The sequence below is a fragment of the Schistocerca nitens genome, chromosome 3, assembly GCF_023898315.1.
Source record: "Schistocerca nitens isolate TAMUIC-IGC-003100 chromosome 3, iqSchNite1.1, whole genome shotgun sequence".
In the NCBI taxonomy this organism is placed as follows: Eukaryota; Metazoa; Arthropoda; class Insecta; order Orthoptera; family Acrididae; genus Schistocerca; species Schistocerca nitens.
In genome coordinates this window covers 224,369,549-224,384,295 of record NC_064616.1, presented here as the reverse complement: position 1 = coordinate 224,384,295, position 14,747 = coordinate 224,369,549, and the positions used below count along the sequence as shown (strand labels likewise).

At 36.3% G+C, this 14,747-nt stretch overlaps 1 protein-coding gene across 4 annotated transcripts in view; it reads right to left on the bottom strand.

Annotated features, from left to right (window-relative positions):
• The window catches only part of LOC126248185 (transcription factor CP2), a 916,521-nt gene that overhangs the window by 127,113 nt on the left and 774,661 nt on the right, over positions 1-14,747 (bottom strand). For all 4 annotated transcript variants that reach the window (XM_049948961.1, XM_049948963.1, XM_049948962.1 and 1 more), the window contains one exon: positions 13,299-13,384. In XM_049948961.1, coding sequence (XP_049804918.1) covers positions 13,299-13,384 — 86 coding nt within the window. The remainder of the gene's footprint in view (positions 1-13,298; positions 13,385-14,747) is intronic.

Here is a 14,747-nt window from a genome sequence, read left to right as displayed (position 1 = left end):
TGGGAAAAAACGAGATTTCTGGCACATCTATGTCACTGAATATTCACTCATAATAAACCACTCACAAGGTTTCGGAACTGACTGCTGATGAGAAAAGATTGAAATTCTAGGTAGAGTGCGTATCGAAAACAGCTGAATGCAAGTCTTTTAGCGAATGCGAGGCTCGCCTTAGAGTGAGCTCTCCCAGAGTGAAGGGGCAGTGAGTAACTGAGAAGCTGGCAACGCCAGACCGCGACCGCAACCGGAAACATCCAGTTACTTATTAAGCGCGGGCTTCCGGCCTCTGGCCTCCTCATCAACGCAATGCCGACCCGGAAGGAGCAACGAGTTTCTATTCTTAGCTGCCAGGGAGCAGCACGCCACCGCTGAGGCAACACACAAAACCGTCGCCTAACTGTAACAGATACAGTATTACGGTAATGATATACCAGTTCCAGTGCTCTCTACCGGAGCTTTATTGCGTAAATCACAGTGAGCTCATTTTGGCATGTTGCCATCACAGGTGTTCTGTAAATACGTGACAGTTTTGATATTGTAAACTATAACTACGATCGTAAAGGCATTATAAATTCGACTGGTGTTTTTACATTACGTGTAATATCGATGTTGCCATATGCTGATTTTGTTGGAATTTGTATTTAGCTGTTACTTGGACGTTCCTTGTAGGCGTACTGTTATATTTGATTTTTAGAAATAGTTTAGTCAGTTTCTATACGTTATTTTCCTCTGACGGCTTGGATGACAGTGGATCAGCGATATTACGTGTTTACATGGTCATCTCTAGAAGTAGGTGATCTTCCCAGATAAAAAAAAAAAAAAAAAAAAAAAATAATCCGACCCAATCACCTACTTCTTCTAACTACGTAAACGTGTAATAGCGCTGATCCACTGTCATCTAGGCAGTCAAGAGGGAAAATAACACACAGAAACTGACTAATCTAGATCTAAAAACCGGATATAACAGTACTTCTACAACGAACGTACGAGTAACTTCTAAATACAAATTCGAACAAAGACACCATATGGCAGCATCTATATTACATGAAAGGTAAAAACACAAATCTAATGTATAATGCCTTTAAGATCATAGTGACAGTTTACACTATCATGATTATCACCTTTTTTATGTATTTACAGATCACCTGATGTCATTATGCCGAAATGAGCCCATTGTGATTTACGCAATGTTATTGTTGTTGTCTTCAGTCCTGAGACTGGTTTGATGCAGCTCTCCATGCTACTCTATCCTGTGCAAGCTGCTTCATCTCCCAGTACCTACTGCAACCTACATCCTTCTGAATCTGCTTAGTGTATTCACCTCTTGGTCTCCCTCTATGATTTTTACCCTCCATGCTGCCCTCCAATGCTAAATTTGTGATCTCTTGATGCCTCAGAACATGTCCTACCAACCGGTCCCTTCTTCTCGTCAATTTGTGCCACTAACTCCTCTTCTCCCCAATTCTATTCAATACTTCCTCATTCGTTATGTGATCTACCTATCTAATCTTCAGCATTCTTCCGTAGCACCACATTTCGAAAGCTATTCTCTTCTTGTCCAAACTATTTATCGTCCATGCTTCAATTCCATACATGGCTACACTCCATACAAATACTTTCAGAAATAACGTCCTCACACTTAAATCTATACTCGATGTTAGCAAATTTCTCTTCTTCAGAAACGCTTTCCTTGCCATTGCCAGTCTACATTTTATATCCTCTCTACTTCGAACATCATCAGTTATTTTGCTCCCCAAATAGCAAAACTCCTTTACTACTTTAAGTGTCTCATTTCCGAATCTAATTCCCTCAGCATCACCTGAGTTAACTCGACTACATTCCATTATCCTCGTTTTGCTTTTGTTGATGTTTATCTTATATCCTCCTTTCAAGACACTGTCCATTCCGTTCAACTGCTCTTCCAAGTCCTTTGCTGCCTCTGACAGAATTACAATGTCATCGGCGAACCTCAAAGTTTTTATTTTTTCTCCATGGAGTTTAATACCTACTCCGAATTTTTCTTTTGTTTCCTTTACTACTTGCTCAATATACAGATTGAATAACATCGGGGAGAGGTTACAACCCCGTCTCACTCCCTTCCCAACCACAGCTTCCCTTTCATGTCCCTCGACTCTTATAACTGCCATCTGGTTTCTGTATAAATTGTAAATAGCCTTTCGCTCCCTGTATTTTACCCCTGCCACCTTCAGAATATGAGAGAGAGTATTCCAGTCAACATTTCTCAAAAGCAATACAACTCATATAAAGAGCAGTGTAACTGGTATGCAATTATCATAACCATGTCTCATGCGCTTTTTTCAGTCATGTTCGGTTAAGTTACAGGTGCATGCTTTCACTGCCGAAAATAAGGCAAGTCGGAATGCACAAACAAACGACCGTCTGCCATAGACAGGCGTCGGACAAAAATATAGAAAAACTGCGAAAAACGCATGCTTCAATATAAATGCAGATTCCAGCCACGCCTGCAGGTTATTCTGTTGTATTTGAACACGAACGGCACCTTTGCAATGCACTCGGTACGTTGCAAGTTCAGTAGTGGTCAGAACAGTGTTCTGTGTAGATGTGTGTTGTGTCGGAGGTAGTGAATTCGAATTGGGGCAAATTGTTGGTGCTTGTATGGTGCCGTGCTTCCAGAATCAAGGCAGCTGCAGTGTTTGGTGTTTCAAGAGTTATCATATCAAAGATTCATACCACATACAGGAAAAGCGGAAAAACATCGTCCGTTAAATCATAACGCGAACGAAAGCGTGTGTTGAGTGATCGTCGATGAAACTCACTGAAGAGAATTGTGACGAAAAATAAGAGACGGCAGCTACAAACGTCACTGCAGAACACAATGTCACACTCGCATACCCTGTCAGCACAAAACCACGGAGGGAGCTTCCGTAAGCAGGGAATTGCAGCGCTAGCTGGAATTCCGAAACCACTCATCAGTTTCGCAAATGCCTTTAGCTGGAAAATGTGGCGCCATAAAACCTAGGCTACGGAGCAATGGAAGAAAGTCATTTGATCAGATGAGTCTCGTTTCACATTGTTTCCAACTTCTGGCAGAGTTTATGTCCCAAGAGTGAAACATGGGCGTGGGCTCCATGATTACTATGCAAGGTCACATTACTGCAAAGGATTATGTGACCATTTTGGCTGATCACATTCATCCCATAGTACAATGTTTGTTCCCCAATGGTGATGTGTTCCAAAACGATAGGGCCCTGTTCACACAGCTCACACCATCCAGGGCTGGTATTGTGAGCATGAGGATGAATTGTCACTTCTCCCCTGGCCACCACAGTTAGTTGGTTGGTTGCGTGTTCCATTGATCAACTGCATGTTACGGTAGGCATTATGATGTGGAGCGTGTCAAGTGCACAAGAAATGCACATATGAAAAAAGATTTTTTAATATATATAAGTGCAGAGTTAAAGATTGATATTTCTATTATTTACCCGATTCCCTTAAATGGTACAAAATGTATATACTATATTAATAGATTTATTTATTCCTATTCAAGAATTCATCTATGGTATAGAAGGAGTTGTCTAGGAGATATGATTTCAATTTATTTTTGAAGCTATTACTACTGCTCTCTGTCACATTTTATTTCATCTGGTAATTTGTTGAAAAATTTTTAGCAGCATATTTTACCCGTTTCTGTGCCAAAGACAAGTTAAGTAAAGGATAGTGTAAGCCTCTCTTTTTTCTGGTATTATAATCAAGAATGTTGCTGTTGTTTTTAAATGTTGTTCCATGTTGTTGGGAACAAATTTCATTTGTGAGTAAATGTACTGTGAGGCTGTTGTGAGAATTCCCAGTCTTTCAAAAGATGCCTACAAGATGTTCGACTATGAACCCAACACTTTATTCCAACCACTTGCTTTTGAGCAGTGAATACTTTTTGTCTAAATGTTGTGTTACCCCAAAATATTAGTCCGTATGACATCAGAGTGTGAAAGTATGCAAATTATGTTAGCTTACTAATTTCTATATCCTCAAAATAGGCAATTATTCTAATTGCAAAAGTTGCTGAACCTAGTCGTTTTAGAAGATCCAAAATATGAATTTTCCAATTGAGATTCTCATCTATATGTACACTCAAAAACTTAGTATGGTCTTCCCTGTCTACTGACTTCTGTTGATGTGTTATATTTATTGAAGGAACTGTACTTTTTGCAGCAGAAAATTGGATGTTCTGTGTTTTTTCAAAGTTTAGAGCAAGCCCATTTGCAGAAAACCAATTAATGTCTTTTCCAAAGACCTTATTTGTATCATTTTCAATTGGAGTTTCTTTAGCTGGATTAATAATAATGCTTGTATCATCAGCAGACAGTGTCAGTTCAGCTTCCTGTTTCAGATAGGAAGGGAGGTTGTTCACATGTATCAAGAACAGAAGGGGACCAATGATTGAACCTGTGGAACACCTAATGTAATTTCACCTCAGTTAGATGAAGTGTCAAACATATTTAAATCACATGACCTATATAAGAAAACGTTTTGCTTCCTGTTCTGTAGGTATGACTTAAACCACTCATATGCTATTCCATTTATGCCATAGAATTGTAATTTCTGTAACATAATGTCATGGTTCACACAATCAAATGCTTTGGACAATTAACAAAAAATTCCTATTGGTGACATTTTACTATTTAAAGAGTATGTGGACAGTGAAATTGTATATTGCTGTCTCAGTGGAATAGCATTTTTGAAATCCGAATTGTGATTTACTAAGTATCCCATTGCTTTTGAGAAGGCTAACCACTCTAGTACATTACTTTCTCGAAGATTTTTGAAAATGCTGTAAGCAAGGATACTGGACAATAATTATTGACATCTGTGGTGTCCCCCTTTTTGCAGAGAGGCCTGACAATGGCATATTTTAACCTGTTTGGGAAAGTACCTTGTGTTGGTGATGCATTACATATGTGACTCAGAACATCAGCTGTTATTGCTCCACATTGTTTTAATATCTTACTAGAGATGTCATCTACTCCAACAGAACATTTATTTTTCAAAGATTTAATAATTTTACTTATTTCACAAGAGGTTGTTAGGTGAAACTTAATCTGACTAATTTTTTTCAAAACAGACTCTTCCATGTACTGCCTGGCCTTTTTTTTTTTTTTTTTTTGAACTGTTCTCACCAATTTTTTCTCCTACACTTAAGAAATGGTTATTACATACATTAGCTACTTGTGTACTGTTGGTTATGATGGTCTCGTTCTCTTTAATAGTAATACTACCTAACCCAGTGGTTACTTTTCCTCTCTCCCGTCTAACAACATTCCACATTAATTTTATTTTATTGCTGAAGTTGTTAATTTCTTCTCTAACATACATATTTCTTGATTTTCTTACAACTTTTCTGAGTATGTTACAATAATTTTTATAGTGTGTATTTCATAACAATTGAGCCTTTGCAGTCTATTTTGAAGAGGCGCGTATGTGGTCGGTATCCAAATCCAGCGGAGCTTGCCACTGTTTTGCAGGAAGAATGGTATAAGGTTTCCTGGAGAGCCATACAGGAACTGCATTTGTCCATTCTGAGATGACTGAAAGCCATTTTGAATGCAATCGGATCTCCTACACTGTATTATGCTTGGTAATATGTTATGTTTTTTGTGTTTCCACGTTTCTGTCCACCCTTGTACAATGGCTGGAAAGCAGTAGTAGTCAGATGTCCAATTTTTTATATTTGTATCATTATTTAAAAATCATTCTAAAATTCAGTAGTCTTGAGTAGATGTTCATGTGGTTATATTACATACAGAGATTAGGAGTAACACATGTTAGATTGTTTGCGGCTGATGCTGTCTTTTTCCATCTTGTTAATTACGTGAGTACTAAAAGGAATCTGCTAAATTTCGGTGACACTATAAACCACACAAATCTAAAGGCTATAAAGTCAACTAAATTCTTAAGGATTACAATACAAATAACTTAAACTGGAACGAACACATAGATAATATTGTGGGTAAAGCAAACCAAAGACTGTGATTTATTGGCAGAACAATTCGAAAATGTGATAGGTCTACTAAAAAGAGCGCTTACACGATGTTTGTCCACCATCTTCTAGAGCATTCCAGAGCAATGTGGGGTCCACATCAGACAGGACTGATGGTGAACATCAGGAAAGTTGAAAGAAGGGCAGCTCATTTTGTATTATCATGAAATAGGGCACAGGGAGCCACAGATATGTTACATGAGCTTGGGGTGGCAATAATTGAAACAAAGGAATTTTTTATTGTGGCATGATGATCTCATGAAATTTCGATCACCAACTTTCTCTTCAGTGTGTGAAAATATTTTGTTGCCACCCATCTACATAGTGACAAATGATCATCTTAATAAAATAAGAGAAATCAGAACTTGCATGGAAAGATTTAAGTGTTCATGTTAACTGCACACTGTTAGAGAGGAGAACGTAAGAGAAATAGCTTGAAGGTGCTTTGATGAACCCTCTTCCAAGCATTTACTTGTGGATTAAAGACTAATTATGTAGATTTGCAATGCCACTACATTTCAGTGCTGTTTGGATACTGCACTTTCTACCATGATTGACAAAATGAAACTTATTACTTCGTCCTGTGTTTTTCCATGGGTAAAATGTACAGAACAACATAACATTTTTAAATACCTTTTAAGTCAATGGCAATTTAAATTTCATCAAAAATTCCCAACATGTTGGTGATTTATGCTATCCTTTAAAAATTTATACATGTGTAAAAGAAACAAAACTTTACGAGTTACTTGTATTAAATTAACCTAAAAGTATTGATTATTACATGTAAAGACACACTATGTGTGATATACAAACACAGTTTAATGTGGATAAAATGATTTACATGTTTTTCTAGGATTGTGACTTCATTCAGACATGGCATTATTTTCCAATGAATGTCTTGCACTTAGGTTGTGAGGATGGACAGCACAGTTCACACAGCTTTCTGTGACATAAGAATAGCTTTTCTGAAATGCTACCTACTTCTGCCCTTACTACATTTCTCTTATAAATTCTTAGGACTGTTTTTGATAAATGACAATGATGATAACCGACTTAGAAAAGTGTAGTGTCACCTTCTTTCAGTATTCTGGTGTTGGACAGAATTTACATCACTTGCGATGTGCTATGAAGCAGATTCCCCAAAGCAGCGTGATTTGATAGAGCGTTCATACGGCATGTGGTCTGCCTGGTAGTTGTTTAGCAGTCTTTTAATGATGTAGTTTTTCACCAAATGATTAAATTCCTTTTTAGTAGAAAACAGAGCTCTCTGAACTCTCAGCAGTTACGAATGGGTGCACAAAATCAACATGGAGAGGATACCTGAAGGAGAATACAATCATCTGTACAGTGACTTGAGAAACAATAAAGATAAATTTTGGAATTACTTCAGGATGAGTTCTGTGCCATTTGATTATACAGTGTCATCTGTTTCAAGTCGATTACAAAAACAAAACAAAACAAAAATTCGGAATGGCTATTACCAGTGAAGAGAAACCTATGGTCGCCATCAACAAATTCACATTAAGTTTACAGATCACTTTTTACCACCAGCAATTAGTTTGTTACACATCACCATAGCTTACAATTCACTACATAGGTGACAATTCACTACATAGGTGACAGGAAGTTGTAATAATTATTGAAGTTTTTGTAAACTTTGAGGGTTTTAAATGATTCTTTCAACTTGGAATCTTCAAGTCCATAACAAGACAAGAAGGAATGTGCACTGAAATGCAGTTCTTCCAATAGAATCTGTTGTTTTTTAATTTTAGCTCTCAACTGAGCTTCAGGTGATAGTTTCCACATAATGGGCAGCAAACTCGGTACAAAATGATAAGTGCCATCTTGCATCTCTGAGTTTGACATTTGTTTCTCAACAAGCTTCAGCTTTCATTTTTCTGTGTTTAACAACTCCATGTTTGTACTTTTTCTTCGTCTCTTATGATTGTCTGTGTATGAGGAGAGTGAGTGTGGAGGCATTGAAATGCTGCTTTCTAAATTTTTTGACAGCTTTTAAGAATTGGCTTCTAATGACAACAAGTTGTTCTCGTCATTTCTCTGTCATGTTCTCTGTGTACATTTAACAACAACTGTTTACATCATTGTGTTCAGATGGGGTTATGTTTCTGCAAGAAATACTTTTCATCTGCCATGAAGTCATGAAGTCTTTCAAAAATGTCAGTTCTTCATACCAAGACAAATTTGACTGAAATGCTAGCAAGCCACCTTTTTTTGTAGAATGATTTACATGAGATTTTCAGTTATGAGTGGAACATGTCATTTAAGTACTTTCACTTAGTCTTCATCATCTAGTGGAAATACAGACGTGAATATATGCATAAATAATCAAGTAGACTTTATATTGATTACAATATTTTTTTTTTTTTTTTGCCTCTAGCACATTAATTGCAGATCTTACAAAGCTCCTTCATATCATTCTTTTTTAGATGTTTGTTGTTAGACTGCCTTTTCATGCTCTGTCAGTCATTTCAGATGGCTCTAACTCTTGCTTTACTAGCTATAACCAACACTAACTGCAGATTAATAGCAACTAACACCAAAGATTACAGTAAGCAGTCAAATGATAGGACACTGAGGAGTCAAATTCTTATAAGGAAATGGTAATCCCATTGACTATAAAAAACAGTAAAATATTGAATGAATAGAACTATCAAGGATGTTTGAAAATTGTATCAAATCAATACACAGGAAAGAAGATGTAACATCTCCAGATAACTATCAACTGATTTCACTTATACCTATAAGATAAACAGTAATAGAATCCTGCAAGTATAAACAGATGAGCCAATACTTTAAATCTAATAATATGCTTAACCCCTCACAACATTGGTTCAGGCCTCAGTTGAAAGCATAGTAGGGAAAGTATACAATTTTTTTGAAAATGGGGAAATAGTGTAACAGTGTTGGCTCCAAGGAATCATTTGATATGGTTTCCTACACTTCTTATTAAAAAAAACTCCACTGTTAAGGAATAGGAGACAACATTCTGCATCTAATGCAGTCTTCCTTAGGCAGTAGTAAATACAAACAGTCAAAAGTTAGACAGTGTACCAGTTACCAAAGCCAGACCTTTTCCCCACGCCTTTATTTATGTGAATGATCCACTAAACATGTAAAATCTATACCTTAAAAGTTATGAGCATTCGTTCAGTAAAACAGATGTGCATTTCATAGTAGTGTAGATGAGCAAGTGCTCATCTCTCTGAAGGTATGCATTTTACAGCACATGTTTACTAAGACTTTTTTGCCTCTAGTCTTGTGTACTTTCAACAGTATGTGTTTACACCATTAATTATTATACACCCAGTATGCACAAGAGAATACTAGGCACACGTCGTACCAATCTTTAGAAAGTGCAACACTATATGGTAGTAGTGACAGAGCGATGTACTACATGGTTTCATGGAAATGCTCTACAAAGAAAGTGACAATAAAACTGAAAACATTATATTCAATCTGAATGCTCCCATATATGACAATAAAACAGTCAAGCACTAGCACTTCACATAGCCCAAAACCTCGGTTGGCATACTTGCACACAATATTTTGGGGCAGACTAGCCTGTGTGATCTATGTGCCATAGCAATTGAGGAGCTTCGCCAATAGATAATTCTCATTATATGCACACATTCACTGTGACCTGACTTCTGTAAGTGGTATTATGGTGAAATTCTGTAGGCTCAAAATTAGTGCTTAAATGGAAAAAAGGAAGTTATCATGTATATTGCAGCACTTGACACATGTCAATATAACAGCAATTATTTTAAAGGATAGAATAAAGTGACAGTATCTGACCCACATATCCATAACTCCACTATCTTTGTTAAAGAGAATGTAAGGAAGTATGACCTAAGGAGGCCCATTTATGACAACACAAGAACTGGCTATAAATTTAACAAGTTGTGTGCTATGCTGACACATACCCATAACCACTATAAATATCTTTATCTTATCCAAATGTACAAATTATCTGAAAATGCTCACAAATGAACTTCAAAATAGTATTGCAAAATGAATGAAAAGTAAGTTACTTTGCTAAGGAATTCTACGAGTATCTAATGACTCAACTACATTTTCCATGCTACTGAAGTATAAATAAACCACAGGCAGTATTATCGGTATTATATTACCATAAATCGCGTAGTGTTTCTAATTTGTATTATTCTTTGTACCTATTATCACTTACCTAATTATTTGATTATTTACTGGGTAACACTAATTCCATGTAAAAATGTTTCAAGATGAATAAAGTATGTCACTCTTGACCAGCATCAAATATTCATGACGCATCATGTTTCATTTGTGTGTCAAATCTTTTTTTTTTTTTTTTTTTTTTTTTTGCCTTAAATTCTAATATCCTATTTTCTAACCATACAAAAATCGATACATCCAATCAAATCAAGCAATCAACCAACATAGTTTTGCAGCATATGGCAGCTAATTAGTAAGGCTATGAACTTACGATTATGCTTTTTCCTGTGTTCTTATCAGAGGTTGACGTTGACCTAACAATGTGCAAGAAAGTCTTTTGACCTCAACCTCCACTAAGGACAAAGGAAAAAGCAGTGGTTTGTTGAATATGTAAACAAGAGGCAAAAGCACTGTAGCCAAATTGTAAATAAATTTTATAATGAAACACTGTTTTTGTTCTATAAATACCATGTAGTGAATTATTGGGTTCCACATTTCCAGAAGAACCACAGAAAATGCTTTACAAATAAAAGCAAAATGCTTCTGGTAAAACATACTCTTTAACCAAAACAAGTTTAAGACAGAAAAACCAATAATAATTGAACCTAAAACATTGTACCACTGTCACTGAGACTCCATTTCATACCCCGTTCCATACGATACAGTGTGAATTTTCATAGTACATTTAAAATTGACTGAAAGAAAATGATGGAGAACAGTTTATTACTTACACTTTTCTCTTAATGTGATCAGAATGCCCAATGTGACAAATATATCTTCTACCTGACAACCACAGGTTCTAATAACACAATAAATGCTTTTTTAAATGATTCATGGTATATGATGAAAATGGCTCACCATTGTTACCAAATGTGGTAGTTGAGTAAAATACAAATGCATTTCAGCTCTCCAGCAGTCATATTGTCCTTTTTGGTTTTCATCATTATTTACACCTACAACTGTCTTTCCTTTTTTTAATTATTTTTGGGCTACCTGATACCTTCTTTATGTTAAGTAATCTGGAACTTTAACCTTAAAGACAATGTTTCTTCATTATTTATTACATTTCATCCCACTGTTACTCCAAGGTAGTGTATCATGGTCAGGTGGTATTACATTTACTGTACCTATCAATACCAAGTTAAGTATCACATTCAATACCAGTCATATATTTTACTTGCACATTGTGTGCACTGACTAATTTGTGTGTTCGTATGTTTATTTACTGTTGCATGAACTTTAATTCAACTTTATTTCTTGTTTATGCAACATTTAACTAATTATTCAATTCTTTTACCAAAATTATTAGTTCGAAGAATATTATTATTACTGTCAATAGTTCTGGAATCATATTTTAACATTCTCTCACATCAGAAGCTGGACAGGCAAAAGAACACACTTCACACACAAACATTGGAAATACAACAATAACAAAATATTCAAAGTAATTAAGTTCTAATCAAAAACATTTGGTGAAATTATTGTTAAAGACTGTCTCAAAATATAACTTCTCATGAAATTGTAACATATTTTACAGTCAGATTATAACGACAAATAATCCATAATGTGCTGTAATCCATGTTTCGTGTAATTTTTGCAAAACTTAAAATTTTAATTGCAATTATGTCAATATAATATTTTAAGTAATGTAAAATCATACATACAGTTACAGAGAAAGTATTTCAGATGGCATGGCAGAGACCGTAGGGTGGCAGTTATGGAGCAGCCTTTGTAGGGCAATATTTGTGATGTCATTTTTAGAGTTAAATTTGTTCCAGGCAGTAAAATGTTTCTTTGTGAAAACTAATATAAACTTCTTCTCATGGTTTTGTTAACATATTGAAAATTAAAAGCGAACATTTTGAGTATATTATTTAATAGTTAGTGCTATCATTATGTTCCAAAACGCAAGTATTGTGCCTAGTTACAGGTGCTCCCATTGCAGTGAAGTACAATTGACAAGTCATCACACGATGATAATGTAGTAAATTCATCGTTAAGTTCAATCCAATTCAACAGAACTGTTAAAATAGATAGATTTTTAGTATTATTCTGGTTCTTTTCCACAATTTTCCTTTTTTCGCACTGTATATAGCATCCAATGAAAGACCCTCGGATTCCAAATTCTCAAGTATTTTGTTCATGCTGGTCCTATACAAAGACTAGGTTTAAGACCCTCACATTATTAGTTTATAGTTATAGCTGTATTGTGTGTCTTGTGTAAGAATATAACTACATACTTGTTAGGAACAGCAGGAGGCATGCCTTACCTTCGCATCAGGACTGCTGATGGGAGAACAGCAGTGAGGGGATGGTAGTGCTGCCTCCTAACTTATGTTTTGTGCGTATACGAAAGCATATGCGAGACATGCTGAAATATTTGCAGTGCTCTGAGAAAAATGAATATCTTCCAACTAGTGCCCATTTTCTCTGCTGCTGAGCAGCACCAGTAAAAAGGGTCGACATACCATGGCTAAATATATGTTCAGAACTGAGGAAGTCTCCAGATTGTCAGCTACCAAATCTACTTTAAAGTTTCTCACATATGATGGCCACTTGGAGACACAGCTATTCTTGTCGCGATAATGTTTGAAGGGACACAAACAAGAAAAATGCAGCAAATGACTAACAAGAGCCCCATACTTTGTGTAAGTTCCTCCTTAAGTTAGGTAGTTTTTTAACTGTAAGAAGTACCAGCATTTTGTTCACATAGCTCAGTGCACAGACTGGAAATGTATATATTTGATTCTCAGTTTGGCATGCTACTTTACTGTGCAACTAGCTGTTTATACTGTCATACAATCTAATATAAAACAAATATTTTATTCAGGAAACCTTTTTCCTTGACCCATCAACAGTGAGATCCCAGAACACAATGCTAAAATTTGTTTTGATCTCATTGTTTTCAAGCCTCATGCATGTTGTTGTTGTTGTTAAAAGGAAAAATTGCAAATGTTTTAATAATTTTGGGGAGGCTAGAATTAAAATTTTAAAGACCCTGTATTAAATTTGAAGTTCTTATGCATCAGAAAGATTAGTTAAAAACCAGGGAATTATGAAAATTATTACTTACTGGTTGTCTGGTGGGCTGTAAACACTCGTGGTACTACCTCCTACGATGGGTGACATTGATGTATGCATGATCAGATCTGATGGTATCTGTAAAAGATAGACGATTATTTATTTGGAAAATTATATTCTTCCAGTGTAATGAGGTAGTTTATTAATGATTTGTAACATATATGGATAAATAAAATGGAAGTGTACATTTTATATCAGAGAACCTACAGCCTGTTATGCAGCTGTCATTTGCCATGGAACAGATCACCTCCAGAGGGCTTTATAAAATTCATCTGTATATTTTTCCTCCTTTTTTTCCTTATCATTTATTCCATCTAATACAGGGTCAACTTTTTTCAAGATTAGACAGATTTTATTTTATTATTAAACTCTGTGGTCTGATGTCCTTTATGACATCACAGTCATCAAGGTAACCTGGGGGAGGGAAGCTGTATGCATCATATCTCTATGAATCATGGTAGGCCTCATTCTGTGTTGCCGTATTTTAACTGTGTGTATCATTCTCTGAGGTTGAATCTCAACACTAGCTAAGTATTTACCAAAATAACCAATATTTGCCTAAATCAACATGCAAAACCACCTACAAACTGCACTCGAGCTGGCCACTGTACCAGCCCACAGTTGAATGGCTGCGCAGATTCAATCTGGGCCTGGCTCATGTTCCTGCCATTTGTGCAAGCTAGCATACTGCCTGTTAATGCCCTACATGCAGGTCATCTTTTGTTATGCAACACGTATTTTAAATATTTTTCTCCTTTTCCCTTTCTTTTACAAACTTCTGTACATCACGAACAACAAATTTTTGCACAGCCACGATTTCACTCATTCCAAATACAGAGCTGTTGCTATTCAAGTTTTTGATGATGGAGCTCCAAGAGAACACACACTGTGTGTTGCTAAGACAGCAACTATTTCTCAGCAGCCCACAGAGATGCATAGTCACCTGAACAATGGACCACCACCTATCTACAAAGACTCAGTCTCTTTGGTTCTCATGCTGGTTCAGACACACAGCTAACCTGGGGTTCCAGAGGCTAGCAGTATTTAGGGAGATGGTGCAGTGATTAGGACACTTGATGTTCATTTGGGAGGAGTGGGTTGAATCCTCTGTCTAATGAACAATTTCCATAGTTTCCCTAAATCACTTAGAGTAAATGCTAGTGTGGTTCCTTAACACATGTTTACACATGTGAGCAAAGTAGCTCAAGAGCTGCTCAAGCATGAGCAATCTGCTGCTGATTGTTCCAGTGAGCACAATAGTATGCATGGGCCAAAGGGAATGGGATGGCCCTGCTGCATTCTTAAAAGTGTCTACCTGCTCATGACAAATGTAGCTTTCAGAATGCTCAGATGAGGCTATCTGCACCATTTCTTCCCCAAGTGGCTCATGGACCACTTGTTAGTGACAATCTTTCAAGTGCATATGCTCCGTTAAAAAAGG